Genomic DNA, 20,552 nt, shown 5'->3' on the forward strand with positions numbered 1-20,552 from the left:
TGGTCAGTTTATCTCTATCAGCATGGCTTTTATTAAAATACTATTCTTCCTCTTGATCTCGGCCCTCATCATTTTTAATCTTAACAATCTGAAATATTTAATAGTATGTGAACTTTTTTTAAAGGTAAGAATATTTGAATTCTCAATGCATAATAAGGATATTGGTGATAAAACCTCTCAGACGAGATCTGATGAAACAATGTAGAAAGACTGCAAATACATTGTTCTCCATGATCTTACTGGACAGTGAGAGTTACTCAAGAGCAACATTGCTTTTTATGTCTGCAGTTCACATGTTTACAGATAGTTCTTGTGTCCTGTTCAAAGCTTTCACTTTTCATCCATTATGTGCCTCATACACGGTAGTTGCTTAATGAATGTTTGCTGAATTGAATTACAATGATCATCACATCTTTGGATATTTTAAAGCATATAAACTGGGTGATATTCTTTAGAAAAAACCTACTAGAAGGTAGTTGTTATAAGGATTTGAGCATATGAGCAGAATTTGCAGAAGTGACTGGATTGTCTTCCAACAGACAGTGGAGCCTTGAGTCTTGTCTTGTCTCCTGGGGTGGACCTAGTGAGCTTGCCTTCTTTCCTGTGGCTGTCCTTCTGCTACATCTTATCATCATACCTATTCCTGTGGTATCCTGTTTCCTGCTAAGAGATACATCCACAGAGCTGCTTGAATCATCTAGGCATCTGTCTGTGAACCTCTCCCTGTGACCTGTTCCTGCTTATCTTCCAACCTAAATACCTCTATTACCATCCAAGGGGGGATTTGGGTTAGAGGAGTTTATTTATATTAGGGACTGGGACTTCAGGTAGAGAGGTAAAGGACAGTGTAGCTAAAATCTCTCTGAAGGCTTCCCTTGAGGGAACAACTGTAGATTCGTTGGGGATTATCCAAATTCCCTTACCTTAATAAACCAAACCATCCCTGTGTTTATTACCCCTGCCTGGACTGTATTTGTTAGCCTATCAACTATATCCTGTTGGTCTTCCCAAACTCTGTGTATCTTCTGATACTGGCCCTGAGTAACTGTTTCTTGAACCTACCAACACCCCATTACTACCGTGGTGTTTCACTTACTATTTAGGTTGGAAGCTAAGCAGGAACAGGGCTCAAGAAGTTCTTACAGACAGATGCCTTAGATCAGTGGTGGGCAAACTTGTTCAAGAGGGGGCCAAAGGAAAGGAAATGCTCATCTGTCAGTCTGTTTCTAAGGCAACTCTTTAGGAGTTTCATTGTATTGTAAATTGTATTCATCAGATTAGGAATAATGTCTCCCGGCAGGATTGAACATTTTAAGGAGCTGCATCTGGCCCGCGGGCCGTAGTTTGCCCATCACTGCCTTAGATGATTCAAGCAGCTCTGTGGATGTATCTCTTAGTCAGCAGGAAACAAGATAAACATAGGAACAGGTATGATGATAAGATGTAGAAGAAGGACAGCCACAAGAGAGAAGGCAAGCTCACTAGGTCCATCCCAGGAGACAAGACAAGTCTCAAGGCTCCACTGTCTGCTGCAAGACAGTCCAGTCACTTCTGCAAATTCCAGAACCTTTCCTGCCTCTGCTTCCTTTTCTGCAGATTCTGCTCATATGCTCAAATCCTTATAACATAGTGTAAAGTAGAAAATATTTATTTTCATATTCTTTTAATATATTTGTTCAGATGTCATCTTCTAAATAAGAAAGAAATGAGATGTGGCATTTGGAAAAATTGAAATAGAGATATAAAGTCTATTTATAATAAGTGAGTATGAGCTAAGACACATGATTCATGTTATAAATACATCTGTAATACTCAGTTTAAAAGTAAATTTCACAGTAAACAGAAAAGGCAAGTACTGAGACATGCATACAGAAGAAGTGAAATTAATATGAGCAATACTGGGAAAATTAATGTTTGATTTAGACAGATAATGTCACTATTGTGTTTAATGGCCTAATAGAGAAGCAAATTGATCTATGATATTTTTAAACTAATAGTATAATTACGTTTCTTGAATTGATACTTTGAAGTTTATTAGCAATATTTATGGACTATGGTGGTGGTTTTTTCACATTCCTCTCTATATCATTTGTGGATGCTACCGAATCAATAATTAATTATATACCTTGTTAACAGGTGCTGTATTATAGGTAGAGTGGCTGGATTGAAATATTCTTGCAAGTTTCTCATAGTTGTCAGCTCTGTGCTAGCATTACAAACCAGTAAAGCATGAACCACCGCTAGAGACAGATAACAAAAATGAACATTTATTATAAAGTTACTTATTAAATCATAAAATGCCAGAAAACAATAATTAAAATCATTTCTACTTATAATTGAAAACAATTTTTAAAAGAGAAAAAAACAAGCTAACTTCACAGATGTCTCTAATGAATATCACACAAAGTGAAAACTTCATCTACTGACTTTATTTCAATCCATTAAAAAAAAATCCTTTGAGTAAAGAGTATTGTGAGCACTTATGTACTATGAGGATTCAGTTGGTACACCATCAAACTTTCTCCTATTATAGGTGCTGTGCTTGCACTGTCTATCTTTTAAAACAAAGGAAACAAAACCAAAAATAAAGTTGAAAAAACTAGACTAAATGAAGTATCATACAGTACTACTTACTGTCAGATGGCCAGTTTGAAGGGAAATAGCCTTTCAGAGGCAATAGCTCCACCTCATTGTATGAGGACGGTCCAAAAAAAACACTACAAGCAATGAAAGTATCCATCTCAAAGTCGAGGGTTTTTGAAATTACCCAAAGGTCATCTGCAAAAACATAAGCAGGGATTTAAAGGAATCTTCCCTTATTAATGATATCAGACTTATTCTCAGTGTTCATTAAAGTTGAATTTTGGGCCAGTTAGGTGACTTGATGGATAGAGAACCAGGTCTGGAGATAGGAAGTCCTAAGTTCAAATTTCCCTCACACCCATCCTAGCTGTGTGACCCTGGGCAAGTCACTTAACCCCCACTATCTAGACTTTACTGCTCTTCTGCCTTGGAACTAATATTTAGTATTAATTCTAAGGCAGAAGGTAAGGGTTTTGTTTTTTTAAAGATGAGTTTCTCTTTAATAGATCTGGATAGAGAAAACCAGGGGTGAGAGTGAAAGACCATGGGCAGGCTCCTCCTGTGCTTCTCCAAGTTGCTGGGGAGGAGGATTTGGTGCTGGGAGGCAATGTGGCTGTTGTCAGTAAACTCTCCATCTCTACCCCATGCCCAGGGGGAGGGAAGCCTCAATAAACATGTATTAAGTACAACGTGTAAGGAATTATATTAGATGCTAGGGATACAAAGCAATACAAAGTCTTCTCTGTCCTCAAGGACTGGGACCTACAAAAAGAACTTGGATTCAGGAGCTCTTCTCAAAAGTTCAGTTTCAGTGGGACCTCCTGTTTTATCAAATCTAATTACAAGCATTTAACAGAGATAACCCATACTATCAAAATTATATTTGTGATATATATATATGTGTATATATATATATATATAACTATATATGTAATAAATCATCTAAAATGAAGCAATTTCCCCAAAGGATTGGAACAATTACCTTTGCCATAGAAAGAAGAACTTTCTCTCCTACTCAGTTTAAGATAAAGTTTGCTCTTAGATTCATGGTGAAATTCTGGATTTGCATGAGCAAATTTCTTTAATTTGTCATATTTCTTATTCTGAAAATCAAATCCTTTTCTGCAAAATGAAAGAAAGATATGCCTCGAATCTAAATGATCAAGATTACAAAGTTAGGTTTAAAATACTTGAGCATGCATAAATCAGAACATCTTAAGACAGTATTAAGAGAGTACTATAGTAGTAAAAGTATTTGGCTAGGAGCCAGGAGGCCTTGGTTCTTGACCCAGGGCTGCCAGTCACTGATTCACAGCCTTATTCAAAACTTAAGTTCTCTGAATCTCAGTTTCTTTATCTGCAAAATAGGGAAAATGAGTAGCTCAACCTAGCTCAGATTGCTTCAATAATGGATGTGAAATGATCTGAAAAGCATAAAAGCATAATGTGCTATGACAACCTTATTAGTATATAAAGTATTTTAAAGTATATACTATATAGTATAGTACTTTATAGCCTATAAAATATTAATATAATTACTTTACAAATTCACCTCATTTGATGCGATAAAGATATTCCTAAAAGACTGATCATAAATTTAGTTACATTCTGAATGTAACAGAAAAGCCAGCTATTAAAAGAATCCTGCTGTGAATTATTTTGTAAAGTTAATCTTCCCCAATTGATTTTCATGTAAATTTTTGGATAGGTACATAATACTACATATAATGGTACAATCACACATGTATGTGTGTGTGTATGTATGTATGGAAAATATTTAGCACAAAACAAAATTAAAACTTTGCATTCTCTCCCCCATCAGACAATGAGAAATTGCACTCAGGTCTCACACTATGGCCTTGCTTTCTATTTCCCTCACATCCGATGGCAGGGTACATCTCCCTGCTGCCTGCTCTCCTAGTATCACAGTCTTCTAGGGTGGGGTGGGGGATGTGTGTGTGTCAAAAGAGCTCTTGTTCCTCTGCAGGTCTGCCTGGATTAAGGCAAGTTTAGATTCAGACCAATCTGTCAGGATGGCAGATCTATTCGTTTGTCAAAGTCTTTATAAAACGCACCTCACCAAAAGCTGACACTCCTCATAGAGAGGTATATTTTGGCATCTCAAGTATATTCCAATACTCTTTATGTCGTGTAATACCGTGCTGGGGACAGACTCTGCCTGTGTCAAATTAGCTGGGCTCACTTCTTCAAACCACTTAAAAAATTTACATTGGCTGGCTTTTGATGCATCACAAGTATAAAAGAGACGACCCTAGGAAGAAAAAAGTTAAAATTCAATAAAAATAAAACATACTGTTCTACTGTGGTATATATTATTACTAACAGAAGAAAAATAAAATGATTTTTTTTCTTGGAAACTGCCATTAATCAAATTCAAATCAAGAATTCTGACAGATTCATTCATTCTGAGTATTGCACTCAAACAAAAGTATTAATTAACAAAAGAACTGGGGATGAAGTAAATGCCTAGTAATTAGAAGAAAGGTTGAATAAATTGTGGCACATGAATATAATGAAATATTCCTGGTACAGGAAATGACAAGCATGATGAATACAAAGAATCATAGGAAGACAAAACATGAACTGATGAAATGTGGAATAAGCAGAGCCAGGAATATGAACATACTTCTATTTCCATTCTTGTAGTAATTGTGTAACATTTACAAAAGTGAAACAAATTAATGCTATGAAATTATAAAGCGTAAAATTGGTTCTAGAGAAGATTTATGAGAAGACATCTCCTTCTGCTCCTGTGGTAGGGGTAGAGGAACCCTTCCTTGTCTGACACTGTATATACAGATTTTTAATCTAGTAACCCATTTTTCTGAGTTTTTTTAATCATCTTTTTTTTTTTAATTTAAAAAATTCTGTTATAGGGATGGCTTTCTGGTAGGGAGGAGGAAAATATAGGCTATGTAAAAAATGTTGATAAAAACATACTTTTTTTTAAACCCTTACCTTCTGTCTTGGAATCAATACTGTATATTAGTTAAAAGGCAGAAGACTGGTAAGGGCTAGGTAATAGGGGTCAAGTGACTTGCCTAGGATCACACAGCTAAGAAGTGTTTGAGGCCAGATTTGAACCCAGGTCCTCTTCTCTCTAGGCCTGGCTCTCAATCCACTGAGCCACTGTGAAGATCCTAATGGGAAGCTGTACCTGATAATATTATAGTCCAAAAAGGTTTAACAGATGAAGGTGAGAAGAATAGGAAGTGATGGTGAATCCTCTTATCCAAATGATATGTTAGCTTTACTTAACAGCTGTGAATGGAATAGCTGCAACCTATGACTTGGGTAGAATCTGTTAACATGAATAAATAGTTCACTTGTTCCCACCAAAGATCACTGGCTAATGAGAAAAAGACTGTTTTCCCTCAATTAGTAACTTAATTGAATTAAGCCTTCAAGGTTGATTACCCTTGATATCTGTGTTTGACTTCGATAGATTTGGATTGATTCAAAGGATTTCTAAATACAAAGCTTCCTTCACCAGTAGCCAGATGAGTTTCTAACTGTTGTCCTCTCTGGAACTTTGAGAACAAAATAGGTCAGAAATGGCTTCCTTATATAAACTGTTTTAATGATGACAACTAAAGGTGAAGGGAAGGTAGGGTTGAAGAAACAAGAAAGTGGGATTGAGATAAATCCTAAATCTAATTTAAATTATTGACTGGCTGATAAATCTTCAAAGTAATCAATTTGTATCTTGAAGCCTAGATGGCCCAAATGATTGGCCAGGTCAGAGGCCTGACCTCTTGTTTGAAGTTTGACTCTGCTGCTGATGGTTTGGTTTGTGATTCTTCTTGTTGTTTATAAAGTTAGTAGATTGAAATTGATGGTAGATATGGTTGGATAATTGAAGATAAATGATCTTATACACAGTAATCTCTGAATAGCTCTGCACCTAGCCCAACTAAGAAAACCTCCTCCCTTGCCTAAATATCTCAGAACTGAGACCAGGAAGATCTCAGCTCTGCAGATTTTATAGGCTGGTTTCAACCAACTTTCTGCCTCATGCCAGGTGCATGCCCTCAGCACATTCTGTGTTCCAACCAGGTAAATGGCATTCAAGCTTGGCCCAAAATGGCTCCTTACAAAGTCTTTACAATTATGCCGATTTTGCTTTTGCAGAATTTTTAACCTAAAAACTTCTGCATGCTAGTTTATATCTATGTTTCCTACACTCGATTATGATAACTAAATCTATTATCCCTTCTATCTATGAATATCCCCAAAATAATAAAACTTCTCTTATGCTATTCCTTAACTAACCATCTAATTTACTATCCTCTAAGATGGGGTAAGGAAAGAAATAACTAGGAAAGTTGGGGTTTTCCATAACTACAAACAATAAACAAACTGAACATGAACATATAACAAGAATGAACAATGTAACAAGAAATTATATAGTAATTGTGTAAACACTGTAAAAACTTCTGACTTGAATTATTATGCAGCTTATATATAACCAGCTTAGTTATCATTATAAGAAATAGCTATTAAGTAATTGTAACTATTTCAACATTAACACAGCAATTTTAAAACAATCTTATATTCTCTATAAAACATATAATCTATATTAATGTTAGTAGAAATATGTTAGAAATATAAGTAAAATCTTATGCTATGTATTAGAAAGTTAATTTCTAAGGCTATTTTGTTAGTAACCTAGGCTATACTCAAATCTAATAACATTACATGACTAAACCTTATCTACTTTATGAAAATGACTATCTTATTAATCCTACTATCTTATTAATCCTACTGTCCCTAAGCTCACTTCATATAATAATTCCCTAACTATTCTTTCCCTATGGTTAATACAAAGTATTCCTATGGGTTAGTTTTTATATAATACATATATTTTCAATAGAAAACTTTTTACAAGTGAGAGTAAATCAAGCACTATTAAAAAAACCAAGTCAAGGAATGAACTTTTCCCTTGCAATGGTTAATGTACTCATATACTCTTAACTATGTGCATTATATACAAATATGTACATATGATGTTAGAAATATGTTTTGCAATGATATTTGACCTATCATGTTCTGTGACATGACTATATTCACCTTCTTCAAAATTCTCCATTCCAGTCAGCCACGATCTGTTGCATCCATTCTAAATGTTGAATGCATTGACTTTATGACAAGTCTGTGATATGAGTGTGTCAATGTTATACATTTCAAACCTAGTCTTCCATATTGTTCTCCTCTTGTTGTGATGTTGCCCAAAAAGATGTTCAAAAGTTCAGTTCCATTCTGTTGTCCTTCTGCCTTGTCCTTGAGATGTCCAGGTGACCTTCTGGCCTTCTTCTGTCTCAGCTTTCCTCGTCTTGTCAGTTGTATGAATATTTGACTGATGAACTTGTCACCTTCAGTTATTCAGAACTGACTTCAGTGTGATTGTGTTGCAAAAATTTATTTTCATGTTGTTGCAAAAATTTTTTGACTTTTAATAAAAAACTGCTTTTTATGCCACTTCAATAAGTCTGATTATATTGTTGGTTCAATCATTACTCATCAATATCACTGCTTTGATCTAAGTTGACTTGTTCTTCTAACTGCTGCTGATCTGTGGGAGATGTAATTGTATCTGGGTCTTCATTTTGAGCCATGTTTTCTTTAGCTGATTTGACATGCGTGACATGGAACCAGGCATCTATGTGTCTTACTTTTACCCTTGTAGGAGTGGTTAAAATTATTTCATATGGTCCATTCCATTTTGGGTCAACTATGGATTTCCTTTTAAAGTTTCTGATGTATACCATGTCTCCAGGCTTATATTGGTGCAAGCTAAAACAAGTGGAACTCTTTGTTGGATTAAAGCTAGTTTGTGCAATTCATCTAGCCTTTCTTTTAATAACTTGATATACTCATATAGTTTGCATTCTACTCCAAGATCTGAAAGATAAGCTGTCTTCTGAGGTGCTGTTCCCATGCCAGGGTAATTTACCATACAATAGTTCAAATGGAGAGAGATGAGTGATGCTATAGTTTGACTCCTTAGATGAAAAAGTGCAATTGGTAAAACATCCACCCATTTCAAATATGTTTCTGAGCAGAGTTTACCAATTAGTGTTTTAACCTGTTTGTTCAATCTCTCCACCTAGCCCGATGCTTCTGGTCTATACACCGAATGTAGATGTCATTTGATTCCCAGGGTCTCATATACGTTGTTCAGGATTTGATTTGTGAAGTGACCATGAATCAGATGCAATATATGCAGGAATGAAAAATCTAGGTATTATTTCCCTTAGTAGGATCTTAACTACAAATGCAGCATTATTACATCTGGCTGGGAATACTTCTGGCCACTTGGTAAAATCGGTCAATGATCACTAAAGCATATCTATACCCTTGACATTTTGGCATTGTGATGTAATCTATCTGCAGGGATTCAAAAGGAGTGTATGCAAGTTGTGTTCCACTCAAGTTTTTGACTCTTGTTATCCCTTGATTGAATTGCATGCAGATTATACACCTCTGACAAACTCTTAACAGCATAAGTAGTAATACCTTTGGTAATCCAGTATTTTTTTTTTAATTGAATCTACTAGGGCATGAGTTCCAAAATGCCCTTTCTCATGCAATGCATTATAGAATGTGTAGTATAGTGATTTCAGCAAGATAGGCTTTCCTAATGATGACATCAATATTCCATTCACTAGTTGGCACCAAGATTTTCTTTCCAGTCCCTCACCTCCTGTGGAGAATATGTTTTTTGTAGATCAGTTTCTTCCACTAAGGATAAGCTCAGGACGGATAATGGTCCAAATCTAGTTCCAAATTTAGCTGTTATATCAGCCCTATGATTGTCTAACGTCACTGTACCCACAAGTTTTCAATGACTTCTACAATGAATTACTGAGACTTCTGCTGGAAACTGAACTGCTTCCAGGAGCTCACTAATTCATTTGCCATATGCTATTTCTTTTCCACAAGATGTTATAAATTCGTGTTGTCTCCTGATCTCACCAGTGCAATGGACTAGTCCAAATGCATATTTAGAATCTGTATAAATGTTCGCATGCTTGCCCTTTGCTATTTGGAGAGCTTTAGTGAGGTCTAAATTTTCTGCACCTTGAGCACTCATACTAGATGGTAAAGCTGAATACCATAAGGTCTTCTCTTGCATAACTACAGCTGCACCAGTGTACCTTGTCCCATTTACCATGTATGATGAACCATCAGTAAACAAAGTCATATCGGCATTGACCAGAAGAAGGATATCAGTCAAATCCTCCCTAGTCTTCTGCATGATCTGCAAGGTGTTTTTGCAGTTATGGATGCTTTCACCATCCATTAGTAATTCAGGCATCAAGGTGGCTGGATTGATGCTCTTATATTGATGGAAAGATAAATTTTCATTTGCAAGTAACACCACTTGGTACTGAGACAACCTCTGAGATGTAAATGATTGCAGGGTAGTATTCCTCAGAGTTGATTCTATTTGATGTGGGGAATATACCTTGAGTTGTCCTCCTAATGTCAAGTCAGATGATTTTTCTAACAATCATAGTAGCTGTGGCAATTGCTTTCAGATGTGATGGCATTCTGTGGATGACAGGATCAAGAATTAAACTGTAGTAAGCAATTGGTCTTAACTTACTTCCCAGAGTTTGCATGAGGACAGCAAAAGCAATTCCCTTGTCTTCATGAATAATTAGGTGAAATGGCTTTTCATGATTGGGAATGTCTAGGGCTGGAGCTGATAAAATTGCTGCCTTGAGTTTTTCTATGGCATGCTTGTGCTCTCTTGTTAACTTCAACAGTTCTGTGACAATGTTCCTGATTAATTCAGTTAAAAGGTTTGGCAATTAAACTAAAACCTAGTATCCATTGATGACAGAAGCTCGTTATTCCTATTATTGCCCTTAGTTGTTTCTTTGTTCTAGGCATGCTCAACTTTTGTATATCTGCAACTCTCTTTTGGGAAATTTTCCTAGTGCCTTTCTGAAAACCAAATATTCGACTCTAGGTTTGACCCTTTGCAATTTTGATCTAGACACTTTATGACCTCATTTGCATAGTTCTTTCAGCAAGTGGACACTGTCTCTGTAGCATATTTGAGGAGTTGGTGACATTACTAGATCATCTACATCAGTGATTCCCAAAGTGGGCAACAGTTCACCCTTGTGGGTGCTGCAGCGATCTAGGGAGGTGGTGATGGCCACAGGTGCATTTGGGGGCGGTGAATACTGTAAGGGGGTGGTGATAGAATGTGACAGGGGGCGCTAAGTAATATTTTTTCTGGGAAGGGGGTGGTAGGCCAAAAAAGTTTGGGAATCTCTGATCTACATAATGTATTAACTTGATCTCGGTGAAAGTGATCGATTCAAGGTCTCTGCAAGATCTGGTAGAAAATTGAAGCTGAGTCTGAGAACCTCTAGGGAATTCGAGTCCATAAGATTGTCTTTCCCTCCCAGGAGAATGTGAACAGCTTCTGGCTGTCTCTGTGCAGGGGAACTGAAAAATACACAGAGCTCAGATCAATCACTGTGAACCAAGCAGCTTTACTTGGTATCTCAGCAATGATCTGTGATGGACTGGGTACCACTGCATGAGTCTTCTTTACAAAATTATTGTCAGCTCTCAGATCTTGCACTATTCTCCACTGTTTTGCCCTCCAAATCTAACTTTGGTTTCTTGATGGGCATTATTGGTGTATTGAACTCTGAGAAACCAGGGACTAGTATGCCTTGTTCCAGGAGACTTTGAATGATTGGTCTGACTCTGTTTATAGCTTCTTTACTCAGCCTAAACTGAAGAATCTTAGGTGGTATGCCCTCTTTGACTTCAATCTTGACAGGTTTGGCAGATAAGATTTTCCCATCTTCCACGGAATTCTTAGTCCATACTTCACCAGGGATGGTATCTGGTACCTCATATATGCAACCCTCAAACTGTTGTTCCAATCCCTCTTCTGCTTGGTCTAAGAACAGAATTGGATGGTGTTTAAGTGACCTCTTTGGCAAACGAAGGTTATATTTTGCTATTGGGTTCACATTGGATGGTTGCTGCTAATTTGCATAAAAAAATCTCTTCCAATGAGGTTGAATGGACACGATGGCATCAATTAAAAATGTATGTTCCAGAATGAGTGGGCCAACTTAAACCATCTTGGCTTTTAATTTTGGGACAGTTTCTGCTAATCCAGTAGCACCGCGGACTCTTAGTGTACCTTCTACATGTGTCATTTAGAGCTACTTGAATCATGGACTTAGCCTCTCCTGTGTCTATTATGCCCGAATAGATCTGATTTCCTATCTGGATTGAAAGCAAAGGTTCCTTATCCCTGTTGTGTGTATCTGGGATAAATGGCACTTGAGTATCATCAAATGACAGCGTCTGAAAGGATATAATCCTGTCTTGCATATGGTCTTCATTAAGTACTACTCCATTCAGCACTGTTTGACTGTGTTGATAATTCAGAAATCCTTGCTTGATCTTCTGACATTATCTCTGGCTATGCACATTTTTCTCCTGTTTCAAACTCAGACTGAGAACAAGCTTCGCTGACAGTCCTCTGGGTTTCTATGGCAGTGCTGCTTGAGCTTATGGAATTCTGCAGTACTAAAGAATCTTTCTCTGGAAGAGTGCTTTCTTGGGTGACTTTGTTGGTTTAACATTAGTTTTATGCTCAATGTCTTTAGTAACACTATCTATCCCTATGACAGCTTCTGATGTTGATATAGAATCAGAATTGATGACCTCTGCTGTGTTAGGTAGTAGTTGTTCTTTTTCTAAGACATGAGTTTTGTCACTTTTTATTTCTGGTACTTGCAGATACTCAAACAGATTACAAGAAGCTTCTTTCTGTGGGTTGACACAACTGGTGTTAATACTTGATGTTCCAGTTTCCATCCTTATTTCTTTCATCACACAAGCTCTTGGTATATATTCAGCTGCTTGTGGATCCAATCTTGAAACTTGTTTACTTATGTGATTACATTCATTCCTAGACATTTCTGTTTCAAGATGATGGAATGCTGTGCCAACCTTTGATTGTCCAAAGCTTTTCTCATCTGCAATTTGATTTGCTATTGTAGTCTTATTGGTACTTTGTATAATGGGACTTGTCTCCAACTTCTGGGTTACATTTGCTGTTAACAAGTTGTTACAATGTAAATCCCTATCCTGCCCTTTATCCAAGGCTTCTGTTTGATGCAAGCTTGGAATAAAGATACAGAGCTTAGATAACGATTGAACCTTTAAGCTTGGTTGTAATGTCTTGTCTTTCACTAAATCATTACTAACCTTATTTTTTAAGTCCTGTAGCTGTATAACCATACTTGCTAGTAATGGATATGAGATTTGACTCCTATCATTTTCATTGCTTAATGTCCCATATATATCTTTTCTCATTTGCATTATCTCATTTAATTCTTCTTCCATTGCAGAAGTCTGTTTTTCACCAATAGACTCTCTATAGCAATCTCATTATTGCCCAGCTTATGTAATGTGCTTTCTTTTCTTTCTGCCCTAGTGCAGTCTCTCTCCTTATTATGCAGTGCTAGTATCAGTCTATCGTTTCATAATGCCTTTGGTCTCTCCCCTTGTCTTACATAAGACTCCATTTGGTTGAATGAAGGGGAAATACTTTTTTTTTTTAAACCCTTACCTTCCGTCTTGGAGTCAATACTGTGTATTGGCTCCAAGGCAGAAGAGTGGTAAGGGTAGGCAATGGGGGGGTCAAGTGACTTTCCCAGGGTCACACGGCTGGGAAGTGTCTGAGGCCAGATTTGAACCTAGGACCTCCTGTCTCTAGGCCTGGCTCTCAATCTACTGAGCTACCCAGCTGCCCCCGAAATACTATCTTTTGAACAACTGTGATTGTAGCATTTGTTATAGTTTTTGTTTTCACTATTAATTCTTGAATTATTATTCCATTTAGAATTGTAGTAAGTTCTCTTGGTAGTATTGCTATTACTTGAGCTATTATTAGATCTATTGAAGTTTATTTGCTTTTTATATTTAAAAAACGAACAACATGGCCCGCCTGACCACAAAGGTAGCACCTCGATTGTGTTGTTTGTGTTGTTGTTATAGTTGGACTGCCACCTGCTGCTTTGAAGTGCAAGATTTTTTATTTCTTCTATTTCTTTTTGTTTCTTGGACTCCTTCAATTGCTTCTTTAAATCTGCAATGAGTATGTCCTTTTCGGATTCATTATTTCTGGCAGCTTTTAGTTCTTTCTCTTCAGAATCATGCACATAAGTAGCATGTTGACGAAGGTCTTCAACTGACAGGTTTTCCCACTGAGGACAATGTTACCTAAAATAATTTTGTATGGGAACAGCGGATCCTTTAACAAATTGCCTTCTTTTTTTTTTTTTAAACCGTTAACTTCTATGTATTGGCTCCTGGGTGGAAGAGTGGTAAGGGTGGGCAATGGGGGTCAAGTGACTTGCCCAGGGTCACACAGCTGGGAAGTGTCTGAGACCAGATTTGAACCTAGGACCTCCCGTCTCTAGGCCTGACTCTCAATCCACTGAGCTACCCAGCTGCCCCAACAAATTGCCTTCTAATATGTTGTAATGGTTCTTGTGCTTGGACATCCCTGAATCCCAGTATCGTTTCAGCAGATTCAACGAGTCTATCTAAATATACCCTGGGGTGCTCATCTTCTGCCTGCCTCAACTTTTCAAATTTTCCTCATGAGTTTGGGCATTTGGCATGCAAATGCATCGCCTCCAATAAATCCTGTCTGCATCTAATTAAATATTGCATATTCACATGTGAAGATAGTTTGAGATCCCTATGTGCGGTGAGCCATGATGTTAAATTTTGATTGGCTCTAGTTTCCTCCAGAAATTTCCTTTTATCACTTGGTGAGAAAAATTCTGTCAAAAATTCTATGTCCTGAAAAGAAGGATTATACAGTTGAAATACTCTTTTCATTTCTTTTATGTACTTATGTGGCTGCAAACAGAACTTGGGAAATCTCCTTCTAGCTTCCCCCAAAAATGTATTTTTAAAAAGAATAAATTAATACAGTGTACCATGGCCTAGTCTTACACAAGCATTTAAAATATTTTTTAATTCTTATTTTTTATCCTAAATTTAGTAAACATCAACGAATATGAGAACAAACAACAAAAATGAAGGTTACGCATAAAACTATTACACATAGGCTACTTTCCACTTAAAATATATAATAATTTTAACATGCTGATGCTCAAAACTTTCCTGCTTGTCTGTGATTCCCCTCTGGCCTTCCCTCTGTTGTCTTTTGTGAATTTCAAAAATATATTTCAATAATCTTTTATTTTTCTTTCTTTTGGGGGGATGGGGGAGAAGAACAACTTTATCCCTACCCCACCTCATCCTAGCATTTCCCAAAATGAAAAATAAGACAAACAAAATCCCACATTAGCTGTATCTGAAAATGTGTGATTCTGCAACTTGAGTCCAACACTTTTCTGGTAGGAGGTAGGAAGAAATAAGGCCAATTTAGGATAATCTATTGATTAGGTATTAGTATCGATTGCTCTGATTTTATATTGAAAAATAGTTCCCGCTATTAATAGATTTGATAGTTGAATTAAAATTTAGGATTAATGGTAAGCTTATCATTTATATATAACATATTCATATAAGAAGGTAATCATATTAATCATTTAAGTATAAGAATATGTCTGTATATGTGTGTATGTAAGTAAGAGTCGCTATCTGTCAAGATCCCCCTTCCTCTGCCCTTTTCAAATCTGTTTGTTATAGGCTAACCACAAACTAGCCATGAGGTTGAAGATTTCCTGCATCAGTGAGACTGGATCCTTTTTTCAGGGAGACTGGCAAAACTCATTTTCCAAAAAGGATAATCTCATGATAGTTATAAATTCTAATTCCATTAAATGCTAGAATTTGCAGCAGTCCCACCTTACACACACCTTGACCTTCCCCTGTTACACCCAGGAGTGAATCCCCCTTGTACACCCACTCTGCAATTTTATCTCTCCTGCTTTGCTAAAAGTGTTTTGGATGTAATCCCCATATTTGCTCCTTTTTCTGATTATAAAAATCATGTAGGGGGTGGATGCCAGCACTCAGGGTTTTTGCCAGTGGATTCGGCAGTGGAGTGGCAGGCTTTCTTATGCACAAGTTTGCTGCCACTGCATTAATCAGAGTTCTTAAGTCTTTCAAAGTTGTTTGTCTTTACAATGATGCCTTATTGTATAAGCTGTCACATGGCATCTCATGATTTTGCTCACTTCTCTCTGCATTAGTTCATACAAGTTTTCCCAGATTTCTCTGAAACTCCTTGTTTTTCATGGCATCTCATTAATAGCCCATCATTTGCTCAGCTGTTTCCAAAGGGAAGGGACCCCCTAATCTTCTATTTCTTGGATCAATGAGTATTATGTACATTTACTGTATCAGGACTGTGCTAGGTGCTATAGATAAAGACAAAAATAAAACAGTTCTTATGCTCAAAACAACTTTATATCAATATAAGTACAAAAATAACTTACTTGCTCACAAATAAAGCCCTCTTCCAGGATAAATTAGTACTGTGAAAGATGAAGTTGTTGGTTCATATCCTACCAAGCTTCTTTCCTTTTTATAAGAAACACATCATCTAAGGGTTTCTAGTTCAAACATCATTAGGATACCTTATTTGGTCCTTCCTTTTTAACCATGACCAGCTTTGCCGGCTGTTGATGATGACAAGTTGGAAATCTGTTTCCTAAGTTTTTCTTTTTCTCTGCTTTTGTCGACGTATAAAAAGATATGTCCACTTTTGAAAGAGCTTTGTGTAACCTTTTGGACACCTCAAACAGCAATATGTTTAGGTGTTCTAGATTGAAAAGAAGATAAAAAGAGATGAAAATTCAAAGTATTTACCTCCAAGCATGTGTACAGATGTTTTCTCTCTCCTACCAATAGAATTGAGATTTCTTATATGCTGTATGGTTTCACAAGTATAATTGATATACTGATTGCCTTCTCATAGGTGTGGGAAGGGGTAGGAGAGAGGGAGAGAGAGAATTTGGAACTCAAATCTTAAAAAGAAAAGAATGTTAAAAATAAATAATAATTTAAAAAAAATAGAATTCTTGAAAGGCAAAGGCATTGGAAATAACAGTAAAAGATCAGAGGACTTGGGTTCTATGTCTTACTCCAGCACTTACAATTGTGTTACCTTAGACCAGTGATGGGCAATCTTTTGAGCTTGGTGTGTCAAAATTCGCCAAAAAACCGAGCATAACTCGGGTGGTGTGTCACTTTGAGAAAAAAATCATAATTTTGTGATATTTATAGATTAAATAACAAAAATGTATAATTGTAATATATAACTGTATTTAGTAAACCAAAACAGGTAAATTAATATAGGTAGAATTGTCATCTATAGTGCACAGAGTGTCTACACTACACTATAGCAAATGTTTCATTCTCGGCATGCGGCCCCATACTTCTCTGTATGCGGCTGCGTGTCATCGAAAATGGCTATGCGTGTCAGTGCTGACACGTATGTCATAGATTTGCCATCACTGCCTTAGAGAAACCATTTTATTATTTTAACATCAGTTTTCTCATTTGTGATATGGGAATATTATTTGAAGTTCCTGACAGACAAAGTTGTTGTGAGAAAATTACTTTGAAAACTTAAAATCACTAGGCATATAAATGTGAAATATAATGATTATTAAATTTATTGAATAAAATATAGCATGATTTGTACTCATGACAAATTATTCATGAGGCAATGGATGAGGGCAGGGTTTATTTCATCTTTTGTCTCTGTCTATGCCCAGTCCCTGGTGGAATACCTGACGGATATTGGGTGCTTTAAATAAATGCCTCAAGAATCCTCTTAGACAAATACAGTTAATAGGCTAAGCTTCTCCTCTTATGCCTTAAAACCAGTATTATGCCTGTCATCAACATTTTAAAAATTCTTTTTCTTTTTTAGAAGCCTTCTCTTCTGTCTTAGAATCAATACCAAGTATCAATTTCACATTAGAAGAGCAGTAAGGGCTAGGCCATGAGGGGAGGTCACAGTTAGGAAGCAGCTGAGGCCAGATTGGAACCAAGTCTCTAGGCCTGGCTCTACCCACTGAGCAACCCAGCTCCCCCCCCCCCACACCCAACATTAATGTATGTCATCAGCATTAAATAAAGCTTACATATTTTTTTATACTACACATTTCAAGGAAGACGCCTGGAGAAAATAAAAATCCCTACCATGTATCTAGTACCCTTGGGAAAATGTCAACCAAACAGTGAGAGAAATAGGTCCCCAAATGATCTTCTCTTTAATAGGATAAATGTCCTTTGAGGAGGTGGCTGACTGGCTCTAACAGTGATAGAGGGAAGCATGCTCCACTTCTAGCTAAGTGGGGAAACACGTGGAAAAGAACAGCCTTGAAGACCAGCAGGGAGATGGCTGAGGGACCTCCAGGATTCACCTGACCTTTCCCCTCAAGGCCTGACCACTTCTATCAGATGCAAAGACAAGAATTCTTTACTGAGGAAATGGACTAGTGTTCATGGATTATTTCATATTTGCAGTTTGGTTCCCAGAAACCAAAGCATGACAAAGAACTTAATCCCCACTCCATTGAAATGAAAGCGGGAGCTTAAATGTCATCTGCTTCATCTTGCGCTGAGGTCTGAAGCCATCCTCGAGGGGCAGGGACACCACCAGGGATTTCTTGGACAAGGATGCTCTTTCCTAGAAGTGTGACCCTAGGTAAGTCACTTAACCCTGACTACCCAGCCCTTGCTACTCTTCTGTCTTAGAATTGATATTCAGATACAAAGGTAAAGATTAAAAAAAAAAAAAAAAGACTATGGATCTTGATTTGTTTATTTTTGTCAGTGCATCACTGAACAGAATTCCATCTCTACAGCAGCATTCCATGGGAACTTTAGTTTTGAAATGCCAACAAAAAAACTTTGCATTGTTTGGGTTGGTCTCTCCATCATTTCAAAGCTCAGGTTTATTGGTCTACTTGGCTGTACTGACTCTACCGTGCAGTATTCTCTGCAGATCTTGCTCCCTCCATTTTATTGTAATCAGGTATTTTTTCATAGATTATAGAACAAAAGTACAAAAGTGAAATAGTAGGACAAATTTCCTAATTACAATTTTTTTTTTCATTGAAAGACACTACATACCTATCAGAGAGTTTGTAAAAACCTGTTTGTACTGAGCAGGAGATTGAAAAATAGCAGGTATGTGAATTTCTCTTTTGGGAACACAGGCACATTTGGATCTTTCTCCACTGGGAAATGACAATGCATTGGCATTTATCTCCTGAAAAAGAACAAATTAACAAATCAGAAAAATGATCAATTTGTGATATATTTTCTATGGGTGTCCAATAAAATGTACAACTCTTTTATTTACAAACATAAGACTTCCTTTCTGAATCCCAAAAAAGTACATCAAATTCTGAATAAAGAACAGCATGTCATGGATGGTAATATATAATGCCATAAGCTGAAATGAGTTTGATTTTACTCTCCCCTACCTCTTAAGACTGAAATATTTTACTTCTGAGCAGGCTATAGCATCAAAATACAGCTAATAGGGGTGGGCACAAAATATTCAAAGTATTTTCTTGGCACAAAATATTCAAAATATATCATTCAATTTCTAGAAAAAAAAACCTATGTCAATGAGTCACAAGAATAATCCTGCTTAAGAAAATTCCTTAGTAGCAATACAATTGAGTTAATGACTACATATTCTTATTATTCAAATAGGCCAAAGATAAAATAGAGCTAGTATTTGGGGCCACAAAATATTCATACGAAGAGAAAAATAATGACTAGCAGTTTATTATGCTGGGTTTTTCTCTAAAATTCAGGTGTGTGTTTTCTAACAGAAGATCTTTTAGAGTGTACCCCTAATTTATCATAGCTCCTCACCTGGGTAGTTGCTTTTATCCAGAAGCCATTGTGGGCTGTCTGACTGAACATTTTTTGTATTTCTTCAGTCTGGGAAGTTTGCTCTAAATTCTGAAACAATGTTTTCTTTCTGAAAACAGAATCCTGGTGGTAGAAATCTGGTTGCTGTTGATGAAGCATGCCTTTTATCATCTCCAAATGCACAGAATCCTTAGGGCCTTTCCTGGGAAGCCTATTCTGATGATGCTGTGGATCATCAAGTTGCATTCCCGAGGCAGAGATGGTGAAGAAGCTTTCATTCAATTTTATATCTCTTCTATCTTGAGTATTCGAGTCATCTGGGGATATGTTTTGATATTTCAGCCACTTGCTTTGTGTAGGCACCTGAGAGGAATGTGAAGGCCTTGGAGGGGTAACCTCCCCAGATTTCTGAGAAATACAGGTGTCCCCATTCCTGTCCTCAGGACCAAAGTAGTCAATAGGAAGTGACTCCTTGTATGAGTCATGGATGGGGCTCCCAAAGGACTTCTGGACTTCAGAGTCCATTCTATGTGAGCAATTTTCTGAGAAAGAATGTACTTTAGCAGGTGGCAGTGTAATAAGTGGTGTCCGAACTCTATGTCTAGATGGAAATCTTTGGATGTTGACTTTTTCTGAACAACTGAATTTTTCCACTCCTGAAAGGTGACAGAATTTAGAAGAAATAACAAATTAATTAAGAGTCATTACCAAGCTCAAAGAAATCATTGTGTGCAGGACACAAAGGAAAAATGTCACTTGGCCTAAAAGACACTATATAATTGAATATCCCATATCAAAATTAAGTATTTAAGTGGTTTTGTATTATTAAGACAGAAATATAAAACTTCAAGCTATACCACAAAGAAAATAATTACTAAAACTATGTTATAAATTAGAAAAATTGATCTGTATAACAGATTAGGAATACAAGATCATGAAGCAAACACATACAACACATACAGTGGTAGTGTTCAATAAATCCAAAGATCTGCTACTACTATTGGGATAAGAACTCACTATTTGACAAAAAACTGCTGAGAAAACTGGAAAATAGTCCGGAAGAACTTAGA

At 36.7% G+C, this 20,552-nt stretch overlaps 1 protein-coding gene across 1 annotated transcript in view; it reads right to left on the reverse strand.

Moving 5' to 3' along the window:
• ZGRF1 (zinc finger GRF-type containing 1) overlaps positions 1-20,552 on the reverse strand; it is an 86,720-nt gene that overhangs the window by 29,048 nt on the left and 37,120 nt on the right. The window contains exons 12-18 of the mRNA XM_044681050.1: positions 19,483-20,138; positions 18,727-18,865; positions 16,218-16,402; positions 4,659-4,855; positions 3,566-3,705; positions 2,635-2,778; positions 2,126-2,240 (exon numbers count right to left, since the gene is read on the reverse strand). Coding sequence (XP_044536985.1) covers positions 2,126-2,240; positions 2,635-2,778; positions 3,566-3,705; positions 4,659-4,855; positions 16,218-16,402; positions 18,727-18,865; positions 19,483-20,138 — 1,576 coding nt within the window. The remainder of the gene's footprint in view (positions 1-2,125; positions 2,241-2,634; positions 2,779-3,565; positions 3,706-4,658; positions 4,856-16,217; positions 16,403-18,726; positions 18,866-19,482; positions 20,139-20,552) is intronic.

This window comes from Gracilinanus agilis, chromosome 6 (genome assembly GCF_016433145.1).
Source record: "Gracilinanus agilis isolate LMUSP501 chromosome 6, AgileGrace, whole genome shotgun sequence".
NCBI lineage: Eukaryota > Metazoa > Chordata > Mammalia > Didelphimorphia > Didelphidae > Gracilinanus > Gracilinanus agilis.